General features: G+C 36.9%; 1 protein-coding gene across 1 annotated transcript in view; it reads right to left on the reverse strand.

The window, feature by feature from the left end:
• The window catches only part of LOC148871329 (exocyst complex component EXO70A1-like), a 29624-nt gene extending 16787 nt beyond the window's left edge, over positions 1–12837 (reverse strand). Inside the window, exons 1-5 of the mRNA XM_088969975.1 lie at positions 12799–12837; positions 12185–12460; positions 11873–11968; positions 10010–10215; positions 6335–6589 (exon numbers count right to left, since the gene is read on the reverse strand). Of these exons, the coding sequence (XP_088826101.1) occupies positions 6335–6589; positions 10010–10215; positions 11873–11968; positions 12185–12460; positions 12799–12822 (857 nt within the window). The 5' untranslated portion in view covers positions 12823–12837. The remainder of the gene's footprint in view (positions 1–6334; positions 6590–10009; positions 10216–11872; positions 11969–12184; positions 12461–12798) is intronic.
• Positions 12838–13623: the final 786 nt, after the last annotated feature.

Raw genomic sequence — 13623 nt, forward strand, 5'->3', positions numbered from 1 at the left:
ACATGACTTTACCTTATGAAAGAAAAAGAGCGAATTGTTTTCTATCTTCTAGAAATTTTATGCTGAAATTCGCAATCAATTTGGTGTAAATATTAAAATTCTTCATTCTAATAATGGCCACAAGTATTTTTCCACACACTTTCAAGAATATTTGGAACAACATGGCATTATCCATCAAACCTCATGTACCTACACCCCTCAACAAAATGGGGTGGCTGAAAGAAAAAAACGTCACCTTTTGGAAGTGTTGAACGGTTAAAAGCTCGGTTAGTTGCCAAAGGTTATTCACAGCAGTATGGTGTTGATTACACAGACACCTTCTCTCCGGTTGCCAAAATTGGGTCAGTTTGTGTTCTAATTTTTCTTGCTGCTATGTTTGATTGGCCCTTGTTTCAACTTGACATCAAGAATGCCTTTTTACATGGTGATCTTATTGAGGAGGTGTACATGGAGCAACCACCAGGGTTTGTTGCTCAGGGGGAGGGTGAGAAGGTCTGTAGACTTAAGAAGGCTATTTATGGACTTAAACAATCTCCCCGTGCATGGTTTGGGAGATTTAGTGAAGTGGTGAAGAAATTTGGAAAAAAACTGTGTCAGGTTGATCATTCCATATTCAGCTATGAATCAAATGCTGGGAAGATTCTCTTAGTGGTATATGTAGATGACATTGTTATCATAGGCAGTGACAGACCAGGAATTGACAGGTTGAAGACTTACTTGCATGATCACTTCCAGACAAAGGATCTTGGCAAATTAAGATACTTCCTAGGGATAGAGGTTGCAAGGTCCAAGAATGGTATTAATCAGTGCCAGAGGAAATATGTTCTTGATTTGCTAGAGGAAACAGGGTTGTTGGGTGTCAGACCAACTGAAACACCTATGGAACTGAATGCTAGATTGGGTAGTGATACAGGTGAGGAGTTTGAGGATCCAGGAAGGTACAGAAGGCTGGTGGGTAAGCTTAATTACCTAACCATCACTCGACCTGATATCTCATTTGCGGTCAGTGTAGTGAGTCAATTTATGTAGAATCCGAGAATCCCACACTGGGAGGCAGTCCTAAGGATTGTGAGGTATTTGAAGGGTGCTCCAGGTCGTGGTTTGTTGTATAAGAGTGGAGGAAATCTTGAGATAGAGGGATACACGGATCCTGATTGGGTCGGGTCCATATCTGACAGAAGGTCCACTACAGGGTATTGCACTTTTCTTGGTGGGAACTCAGTGACATGGAAGAGTAAGAAGCAGACAGTGGTAGCAAGAAGCAGTGCAGAGGCTGAATATAGGGCTATGGCTCACACAACATGCAAACTGGTGTGGTTGAAGCGTCTACTAGAGGAGATGGGATACTCGATTGACACTCCTATGAAGCTATACTGTGATAACCAAGCTGCAGTTCATATCTCCTCTAATCCAGTGTGTCACGAAAGAACGAAGCACATAGAAGTGGATTGCCACTTTTTACGTGAGAAGGTGCTTAGTGGAGTGATAAGTACAGCATATGTGAACACAGGAAATCAATGGGCAGTTATGTTTACCAAAGGGTTGAATAGGGGAAGAGTGGACTACATATGTAACAAGCTAGGACTATATGACATATACTCACTAGCTTGAGGGGGAGTGTTAGAGTCGGCTATACAAGGGTAGTACAGTCCCTTTATGTTTAGTTATATATGAATTGCTCTGCTAATGTAGCCCTCACTTAAGTAAGGGCACAATGGTAATACTTGTATGTCTTAGAAGAGTATAAATAAAAGAAGGGCCGACTAGAGGTTTTGAGATTTTTCTCTCTAGTTCGGCTGTGACTTTTCTCCTTTTTCTTCTCTTTCTCCTTCTCCTTCTCTCTCTCTTTTCCTTCTCTTTCTTCTTATCTGAACATATACGAACATCTAATCTGAGTTTTATCACTAACCTCCCTCAAGTTCCACCTAAATCTTACCAGCTGCCACCATATTTTTTTTAATCAATAACAGAACCAATTTCATTAAAAGAAGAAAATTAGTACCAGTGTTTAGAAAACCAGACCAGTTCAACCGATCAAACCAGTTGAACCATGACCGGGGACCTGGCCAGTTCAGTCACACCCCAAGAACCGTAGTGTCTAAAAATCCAGTGAAAACCGACTAACCATCCAATTTAACCAGAAAGCCGGTGAACCAGCCCCAATTTCATGAAACCGCCTAGGCCACTAAGTAATTTAAATTCTAAAAAATGAGTGTGACAAGACTTGAATCCATGACCTCTTATTTCCATATATTACTTACCACTGATCTGACAACTGGCGACCATGCAACTGACGACTAGCGACCATGCGACTGACGACTAGCAACCAACAGACGATGGCACTATGGCCAACGCCTGACGATAGGCAATAAGAAGGAGAGAAGGAGACTGGCATCATCAATAGTCCAACCCCTAGAGATGGTGAGGTTTCCAGAAGAAAGAGGAGAAACAGAAGGGAGGAGGAAACTCGACTCTACAAAGATGGCCAGGGGGTGGGGAAGTAATAACAAAGGCCAACAACAAATCCTTTTTTCTAGAAATGGAAGGGGTAATGTGAAGGAGAAATTGTCCTGCATGCTTGTCTGATGGGCATGTTCAACTAGAAGGGTTTGGAGGTAGAGGAAGTTTAGGCGTGGGCTTCTAAAGTGTGGTGATGCTCCTAAGGAGTCGATGTGAGAAGGCTGGATGGGGATCGATGGTTGTTCTTCCTATCCTCCAAGGAAGAAACCAAAAGAATCCTAAATACTAGCTTGGGGTGGAACATCTCCTAGTTGAAGGGGACTCTCAGGTGGTAACAAGGTGGCGTCTAAACCCAAATGCTACCATTTGGGGCTACAAAGACCTCATCAAAAAAGTTAAGTGGTTAACCAGTAATATGAGAGTTGAGGAAAAATGGGTAAGCAGGTCAGTTAATGCTATGGCTGATTCTTTGGCCAAACAGGGGGTTTCCAAGGAGGGTCTTTTTTGTGCTACAATGTAACTTGTTCTAGTATATTGGAAAATTGTACTTAACTATTGGAGAAGTTGCACATCTCATGCCTCTCCTTGGGGACATTGTACTATTTATCATTGCTGATTAATAAATTTCTTTCAAGTATCAAAAAAATTATCTTAAACTGCCCACATAGTTGACCCCATATGAATGGTCCAAAAAGAAGATTTTTATAAGCTATGATTGGGAATAGCTTAATAGCCTGCTCCTGATCCAGCATAAACCAAATTCATGGTTTTGAAACTTCAACATGAAGAAAGTAGACTCTAGAGCATGGTAGGAAGAAAATGAGTTACACATACATAAATAACATTAGGATTACAGGGTTGCTGTTACAGAGCAGAATAGTTAAGAGAAACACTAGGGTCACACCCCTATTACTACTGAGAAAGAAAAAGAAAAGTACTAATGTTAACCTTACTTAAAGTAGAAGTCAACACATATACTAACGACACATACAAGTGGGTGAGAAGAAAAGGCACGCTCTATATATTATATACAACAATGGTGCAAACCAAACACATTGATGATGACTTCAGTCTGAAGTCTGAACCCTACAAACAAAATATCAAACAAGGTTACATCAAACCACATGCATAATTGGTTTGCATTATGGCTTGGTTTTAAGGGAAAAAAAGATTTGCAGCAAAACAGATTTCTTCAGCCTCTACAACCAATATCAGAAATGCTACGATCCTCAGAGGATCTAATGTAAGAATTCCAGCTCATGGCTCCAAAAGTAAACTACACTACCAAGGAAAGCTTCCTCTTTCCACAGAATACGAGTGTTTACCCCTACCAAAATAAGCACAAAGAGAGAAGAAGGGACTGAGTAGCAGCAACGAGAGACTATATGTTAAACTGAAAAGAACTTGAATAAAAAGGATAAAATATTTTTATAAATACCAAGCAAAGAGGATGACAAAAATATTATAGGAGAGAGAAGAAAATGGAAGGTTCAAAAGTACAAAAGGAAACAGCTCACCAACAATAGATGTTCAGCCATTAAAAGGGGAGAAACTTAGCACACTGTCAAATTATACATTTGAAAGTTCATCTGCCCATGGAACCAGCAAAATCCCTACATGCATCATATTACCCATCTCTAACAATTTTCTAATTAATCTTGAAAAAAAAAAAAAGCTTTTTTAATAACAAAGTTTATATCAACAGTGAAAGCTAGATTTGTTCTCTTTGAATTTAAACAAATACTAGTCAGGAAATTGAGGAGCTCTGACATTTCCAATTAAGCAGTAGCCATCTAAGTCCAATTCAAGCATTATTCTTTAGGTTATGTCTAATTTATCCAATCACAATCCAAGCTGCGCTTTAGTGAGAGTGGCTAATTTCCTATGCTCTACAAACATTTGTATTATTTTTTGTATCTTAATGCTATTTTTTTTATTTTTAAATTTTATTGGTTTGTTATTATTTTTGTATTCTCCTCTTATAACAATTCTATAAACCACCCTTGTGTTTTGATCCTAATAAAAACCTCCCCTATAGTTTTGAAAAGAGTACAAATATCTCCTTTCCATTAGCTTTTCAATAAAAAAAAAGACATTGAAGTTACCAAAATACCCTTATCGTTGTTAAGGCATTGACGTCAAGGTATTTTGGTAAATTTACATCTGAATAAAGTTGGTTAAGGGTAAAGGTTAACACATTAGTGCATTACATCAGCAATTTCCGTTTGGAATGTTGGCGGAAGGTATTTGTACCTTCTCTCAAATCATAGGATTGTTAGAAAACCCAAGGAAGTTTCTATAATTTTCCCTATTTTAAATGGAATTTAAATTAATTAAACTATGTCTGTTTTTATTAATCATTACTAACTTTAATTAATTACAGTAAGATTTTATTTTATAATGGAATTTTAAGTTGGTTTTAAATTACTAGAAATTAGTTATAAACTAAAAATTGTTAGAAAATTTTGTATTAGTTTTATATTAATTTTAAATGGATATTATTTTTTTAGTTATCTTATTACTTTTTATTAATTAATTTACTTTAGTATATTATAAAAATAATTTTATCAATAATAACATTTAATATGGTTAATTATTTTTATTTTATTTAAGTAAGCTACTAAATTATTTTTACTATGGTTAATTAATATTTATTATTTTCAAATGAAATATTTATTATTTTTACGATGTTTTATTCAATGTTTTCAACCCGTCATTGACTTGGATAATTGAACCATTCAAATCATAACTCGACCCTATTTATAATTCCAGGTTTCCTAAAACCCACTATTTTGTCAAAAACCATTGATTTGATTAAAACCTGTTCAACCTAGGCAGTTGAACCATTGACCTTTTTGACTCAATCATTGGGTCACGAGTTACAATATACAATGTATTGAAAACTTCTGGACGACTTAACTTTGTGTCAATTGTCTAATGGGTTGATCTTTTTTTTATTTTGGATAACTTTTCGCAATCTTTGCAACCCCACTATACAAAAGAAAAACTCAATTTTTGGCCTCAAATTTCACTTTTTGGTCTTTTATTTATAAAAAATTAAAAACAAAAATAAAAAGTACAAATTAAAATTATTATATCACACATAAAATGTAATTATATATATATATATATATATAGATGGATAACATACGAATCATGATTTGACTCATCCAATTCGCACAATTGAACCATTGACCTATTACCTAAAGGCAAAAACTATTCAGCCTCCAAGTCAATTTTTAAAGCACTGGTTTTATTTGTTGAGTGAAGTAAATAATTTTTATTCTAAAAGGCAAATTACTTGATTAAATAACTTAAAAATTAACTATCTTTTCAATAGATGTAGATTATTTAACCTAATAATATAATTAATCATTGAATATCTCCATTTCAAGATAATTATTTTTTTATTAATAATTATAATTTAATGTAAATATTATCTAATGTATCTAAAATTATAGCTAAATTGAAATGGATATAGATATAGATAAATTTAATGAATTTAATGAAGTAATGGAGAGGAAAGAGAATTAGTGGCATAAGTTATTAAAGGAGAATTAATGGCATAATTAATATTGACAGATAATTAAAGGAGCTATTTAGCTAATGAGAAAGAGGGGAAAGAGTTCATGAGGAGAGATAATGGTGAGTTAAATGGTGATTGGCCACTTGAGTTATTTTGTTCAATTTTAAAATTAGAAAAATTCAAAAAAACAAAAAAAAAAAAAGAAAAGTGCCTTTCAAAAACAACCTGAAACCAGGAAAGTGCCAACTTGGCACATTCCATAATCCATTTTAATATATAGATATAGATCTCACTAACAGATTGAGAACATCCTAAACAATGATCTGCATCACCAAATGAAACTGTTACCTGTAAATTATAAGCAACTGCTGTTGGTGACCAGCTTGAACCATTTGTTGAGCTAAATCATGCAGCAATGGCAGAATCCTTGGTGGAATGAGAGTTGGAGGCGTGTAAGATTCCAAGCCCTTGTTTTGGTGCTCATGATGATTGTTGGAAGAAGGGTTCTTCCAAGTAGAATCAGCCTGGTGGCCAGGTGATCCTGATGCTGGTCGCAGTGAATTTGGAAGGCCTTCAAAAAGACGATCGGGTTCCACAGGTTTGCTGAAAACAGAAGTACAAACTGCTTATTTAAGGGCAACAGAAAAATGTACTCTGAAAACCTTCTTTATCAGTAAAAAAAAAAACAGAACAATATCGAAGGAGAAGAAAATAAGACAACAAACAACTACATATTGCCAAAAATTGTATGGGAAGGGGCAAAATTTGCCTCAAAACAAAACAATAAAAAACTAAGAATAGAAATGCATTTTCACTACAGACCACCCAGGATAAGCGCTTCCCTATACAAATCACTTCTCCTAATCCCCCCCCCATGGCACTAGACCTGTTCATGGGCCGGGCCGGGCCAGGTTCAGGCCGGGCCGGGCCAGGTTCAGGCCGGGCTTTGCCTTTACATTAACAGAAAATGTTCAGGACCGAGCCCGAGCCCGGCCCGACCATTGGGCCTAGGTCTTGAGCCCAAACCCGACCAGACTATAAAGCCTGAAGCCTGGGCCCGAGCCCAAGCCCGACTAGAAATTTGGAAAAAAAAAAGATTTTTCCTTTTTAATTTGATTAAAAGTTGTTTTATTTATACTAAAAGACCTCAAAACCTAAAAAAATAATGAAAAGTCTCATTATTACTTGAAAAAAGAGAAGAAAAATATATTATATATATGTTTTTTTATTATATAAAATATACTTTTATTAATATAATGCATTATCAAGTCGGGCTCAGGCCATGCTTTTTTTAGAAAGCCCAACCCGAGCCCGCAGGCCTGAAATCTTGTCCAAGCCCGACTTAGATCGGGCCGGCCTGTCAGGCTACCCAGCCCATGAACAGGTCTACTTGGCATGGTTACAGCCATCAAACCAGCCAATATTGGAATCCATCTGAACAGTACGTTCTCTCTGTAAGTCAAAGCTCAGGCCTCCTAATGTGATGACAAAAAAAAATCCATGAATAATTAGATCCATCACATGCATTCACTAAATTAACAATTTGGGAATCACCCTCCACTTTGATACACCCGAAGCTCATGGAATACATAAGCCTGTGAACCTACAATGAAGCCATATCTCAACTCTGATAAGAGTCCTAATAACCAATCAGACTAGAGAGTATAATACTGGCCTCCCCCACCCCCAAATCCCTTTTTCTTTTGAAGAGTAAGAAAAAAGAAATTTTATTAATAAGAAAAAGGTTACAAATTAAGAGGTGACAAGACGGCACCTCGCCAATACAAACTGATCACATTACAATTCTGAAATTCAAGAACATTCCAAAAGTTCTCCCCCAAATCAGATCTGCTAATCTGTTCAAACTCAGGGAGCACCAGAACCCAATCTGAGACAAAATGTGCAACTAAAGCCACCAGCAACTCTATATTTTTTTACTGTCTTCAAACAGTCTCCTGTTCCTCTCATTCCAAAGGGATACATCTCCACACCATTTTCGCTTTTCCACTCACATTGATCTTTGGCCAGGAAGAGAACAGCTCAGCAAATGACCTTGGCTGAAAGGTACTTGCTCCAAATAGGGTCGAGTAGAAATTCCACAAAAAACTTGCAACCTTGCATGAGTAAAACAAATGGTGAACAGACTCTTCTTATGAAAAGCAAAGATAACAATAGCTTGCCAGGTTGAAGCCCCTATTCTTTAAGTGGCCCAAAGTTAGGATGCTGTCCAAAGCTACCAACCATGCAAAAGTTTCCACTCTAGGTGGCACTGGGTTCCCCCAAACTGCTTTCACCCGATCTGAGAACAACTGATCTTTAACTAAAGCCATATATAAAGACTTTACTGTAAACTTTCCATTCCTAGATTCTTTCCACCATATAGAAAGACTTGAAGAAGCTGAAGCCTCTGATTGTTGTAACTTTTCCAGAAGCTGAATGCATACTTCCATTTCCTTATCCAGCAAGGGCCTTCTAAATTAGGGCTCCACACAACCTGTTCACCCCTTAAAACATTGATTAACCGGTATATGATGGTCTGTCAACCTGTATAATCTTGGGCACACCTCATACAATTTCCCTACCCCATACCACTCATCCTCCCAGAATCTTACCCTTGACCCATCACCCACCTTGAAGCTCACCAAATCTCTAAAATTCTGACTAAACTGCATATTCCCTTTCCAGACACTTACCCATAGGAATTTGAAACCTCCCTCAACTCCCACCCAAACCTCATCACCCCATACTTCCCAACTACCACCCTTCTCCAAAGAGAATCCCTTTCCCTCTTTGACCCAAGCCTCCACAACCATTTACCCAAGAGAGCCTTGTTGAAAAATCTTATTCTCCTAAAACCAGTTCCTAAGTGTCCCCACCCCCAAATCCCTGGACGTCCACCAGTTCCCAAGTGTCCAGGAAACACTAATGAAAATTAAGTTTGATAGCTCCAATATGAGTTAAGCAACCCTGCACAATGACCAGACTAGATAAGAACTAATGAGAACCTGTCAGCCTCTAAGCACGTAGGCCACAGGGGCACCCACTAGCTTTTCTGTCAAAAAATATAATGGATGATTAATCTGTCATCAATGTCACGGGGAAAAACTTTTGATGATTATCATTCTACGCTACAAAATGCGCACGCACGTGAGAGAGAGAGAGAGAGTCTGCAACCACATCAGAAGCATTTTGATGATGTCAAGATAATATGAAAGTGACCTTAATTTGGCAATTACAGTCAAAGTTTCAAATCCAAGAGAATAGGGATTTTATTTTAAGTTTCTGGGCACAGTTTATATCAAAATGAACCACATTCCTAATCCTGCATGCAAATTTTGATAGTGATAAAATAGTTTTTTTTTTTTCTTGAGAAGGTAAGGTAAAAATTTTATTGATAGAAGAGGCTGCAGTACAACAGCAACCTAGTGGAAAAACACTAGGTGAGCAACCACATTTTTAAAAACATTCACATTTGATAGTGATAAAATAGATGACCACCTGAAATCACAACACTGCAGCAATTTTGTTTCTGCCACAATATTTAAGTAATATCTCAAGATAATCTTCCATCACCTATAAACACGGTACATAATATCAGCAAGACCTGCAAAGTTTCTCCAAAAAACTCCACTTTTCGCTGAGGGTGATACAAAATATTCCAAGAATCTATTTTTTTCTATTATTTCAAATACATTGCCAATATATCAGCAATGTTTCAAATTAGGTAAACTCTACATTTGATATTTAAGATTTTAAAATCTCATCAAAACTTTATCAATGTTGTATTCAGAGAGATATTTTTTAAAGCTTTGTATTTTCTTTTCTTTTTTGTATCTTGTTGTGCCTATGGAGTGCTATCTTATTTAATGACACTTCACTTTGATTTATCATCCAGAGAAGGAAGCATACTATATGCAAGTTCCAGAACACAACTAGCATGTCAAGGATGAAGATATCCACTAAATGTCTAGAAATCACATATACATAGCATAAATAGGAGAAATTATCTATGCAATAACTCACCTGTAAGACACCAAAATCTGTTTAAATTCCTCTTCTAGCTTGAGAATAGCCTTAGCAAGCAAATTATTTGCATGGTTAAGCACTGCATCACTACTTTTAAAGCTTTTGTTGCTGCTGAAGAAATGAACATTACTTCTCAGTTGATCAACTGCTCCTAGATAATTTCCCAAGTCATCATGTGGTCCTTTCAGTATTTTAGCCTCTGCCTACATGTTGAAAGGATCTTTGACATCAGCATGCAAAAAGACAGGCATGTAACATGCAATGTAGTGGAATACTGGGTCATACCACAGTCTAGATGTACATACAATCAAAAAAGGAAAAGAAAGAAGATACAGAGGGAGAAATAGTAAGAAGAAGATTCAGATGGCTAACTATAAACATTCTTTGTGACTCTTGGAAGATAAGTGTGTTTGTCTTTCACTTGTAAATTTTCTACTGATGAATTAATGAAAGTGTTATTGATCAAAAAAATGGCTAACTATAAGCATATCAGTCCATTTCCAATGGGAAAGAAGATTTGCAAATGGGTTAGCAGACTCACTAGCTAAACAAGGGGTGCATAGGAATCAGATATTTTGGGATAAGCTGTAATTCTTTGTTTTGATCTGAGGCTGCATCTCGTGCCTCTTTTTGGGAACCTTCTCTGTGTATCTTTTATATTTCCAATTCTTAATAAAATCACTCATTATTCATAAAAAAAAAATCAAAAACCTCTAACTTTTACTAAGAGACATAATTATACACTCAAAAATTACAAGAAACTTCAAATAGAGTATAAACAATATGAAAAACTGGCATCAAACCATTTTAGTCATCTTTTTGTCTAGTATTTGAGATTTCTTTTAATCAGAAAAACAGTTTTTTCTTTAACTTTTTCTAACATTCTACCATGTAACAGATCCAACTATCTGACAATGCACTGTAACCATACATGGGAATGCCTCCATATCTTCAAGTATGTAATACACTTTCCATAGGATTCGACAAGAAAAAGTAAAATCAGTTGCAGATTGCTAAATTAATTCAGTTTAGAATTTAAATACCATTAAGGTTAGAGAGCCCATATCCTAATAGAGTGGGCCCCTTAAATTTTTGTAAGGAATATATAGTCCCCCCACCCCTCTAAAAAATATTCCAGCTTTTCCCCTAAATACGATGAAATATGGTTTCAAAGACCGTCCTAACTTCTTATTTGTCAATAAGCTGCTTCTTATAGAGAAGAAAAAAAGACCAGGTCATAAATGTGCAAATAAATCATGTCCTCCCCCGTTTAATGCAATTCTAATACTGAAAAGAAAGAAAAAGTAGTCCCCAAAACATCTACGTGCACAAAAGGCATGTCATTTATAGAATGTTCCGAAAGAACTCATATGCTCTGTGAGTTAGCTAACTGACATACTTACTGAATCAGACGTCTTTTATTTTAACTTCTCAGTTAATCTGAATACCAGGATCTACTTAACAAACTTCCATTTGAAAGAAAGAACTAAGTGGAACTGAACTAATCAGCCAATCAAAAAAGAAAGTATAAAAACAGGAAAACCTGTCTTCCTCTCTTTCTTCTTCGTGACAGCATGGGTTGCTCAAAAGAGTGAAGCAAAAATTACAGCTCAACTCAACAACACACTATCCCTTCTATTTAAGTCAGCTACTTGAATTATATTTCGCCAACAGTAGCAGTTTTATAATATATCGACAGAAGCAAATTACTGAAATTAAAACCAGTCTTATAAATTCTCCAGAATTAAGAGAAAAAATGACCATCCTAACATAATTAAAATGGAAATCAAGTGGTTTTTCAATGAATTGAAGAATAAACAAATGCATAAGAAATTTAACGTGAATCGAGAAGTAACGAACCTGGCGACAAAGATCAAACTGGGACAATATAACCTCCGCCGCCTTCAAGGTTTTATCGATGTTCTCGTGTGCTCTCCGAATTGAATGTGTCCTTATCTATAATCCGACACACAGAAATTAACACAAACGAGAGAGAGAGAGAGAGGTAGGTGAAAAACACCAAAAACAGAATCAAATCAGAAATGGATTCATGCCATCAGTTCAGCAATTTCCTGATCTTCTCTGCTTGCGGGATTAGTGATTCAGTGAAGAACACCAGGCCTAATGAAAATCATCAGAGGTGTCAAATCCAAGCTAGAAACATATCCATACCTGAGTGGGACGCATCGCAGTCTCTAGAGCAGAGAGACGGTGATCGAAGGAGCCGAGAATAGCGACCATGTTGTCTGTAATGGTCTGGCTCTTCTGGAGTGCCTCTCTCATGAAGGCCGCTCGTTCGCTAAGGGTTTCCATGGGCAGAGGAACTCCCATCTGATTTCTACCTTCTTCTTCTTCTTCCTCTTCTTCTTCTTCTTCTTCTTCTGGTATCAAGACTCCATTGCTTTGAGCCGATGAAAATAATTGTCCGAAATTTGCAGACCAGTTCGCCTGAAAAGTGAAAACTATTTTACTCACCTTAAAATAATATAAAAAAATAATAATAATTAAGACCAGCTGGTTTATGGACGAGTTGAACCGGGTAACTGGTCTGGGTACTGGGTAGAGATTCTGGATCTGCCACAAACAAACATGAGGATAGAGGATGAGGTATACAAATAGAAATAGGCTACGGAATACAATGACAAGAAGACATGTCATTTATCCATACAATTACAAGATTAGAGAATCTGACGTTTTTAATCTTCATTGGCCTTTGTAGCCTATCATACACGACTAGTTTGCAACTAATTCTGCTACGTACGGAATCTCAACAAAACGAGTTAAACCTGGTCCATCCACCGGTCTATCATATGCGTGTGAACCTGTTGTTGGTCTCGCTATTAGATGCGCATGGGTCAACCTTTTTGAACAAAGAAAATGAGAGGACAGCTATTCTTCGATTTTGACAAGCCGCCAGACGTTGTAGTACGGGAACATTTGGAATCGTTGGATTGAAATACGGTGGGACCCACTAAAAAGTTTATCCAGCTCGACAGTTGTGAGATGCGAGCGCTTCAACGAAAGTTGGTGTAGGTGGGCACGGGACCGGGCTGGAACGGGATGTACTTCTCACACATGAGCGCCTTCCACCGTGGATTGAGAACATTTTTCGTGAATAATAACTTACATTTCTCGTAAATAATAACTTATAAATACGATAGATGTGCGTGTAAAACGCGTATGAAGCGCCCTGTGTGAAGAGCAGAACCTGTCTCGGGGTTGGGGGCATATAAATATTTTCAACGGAAGAGCAGTTAAGGTTGCCAGCTATCAGCTTCGTACAATTAGTGATGGCGTGTCGTGTGGGGCCCTGGTTATGCGTTGCCGTTTAAGGCGGAGGAGAAACGGGAATGTCACGCTGGAATTCAGAATTCTGCATCCTGTGTATCTGTACTTCACCCTAAACTTATTTTGGTTTTTATCTCCTTCGTATTTAAAAACTAAGAAACAAAACAAACCTTATTTTCGTTCCGTGGAAAAAATGCCGCCCCATCAGTAAAACATTGATGTTTATTGTGCATAAAATCATTGCTTGGTTTCAATATTAATTAAATAAAATATAAAATACTAAAAAATATAGTTCCTATTTAGCATCGATGTCATTGCCTCAT

The sequence above is a fragment of the Nelumbo lutea genome, chromosome 2 (genome assembly GCF_056320005.1).
Source record: "Nelumbo lutea isolate HS-2025 chromosome 2, American lotus-T2T, whole genome shotgun sequence".
NCBI classification, from domain to species: domain Eukaryota; kingdom Viridiplantae; phylum Streptophyta; class Magnoliopsida; order Proteales; family Nelumbonaceae; genus Nelumbo; species Nelumbo lutea.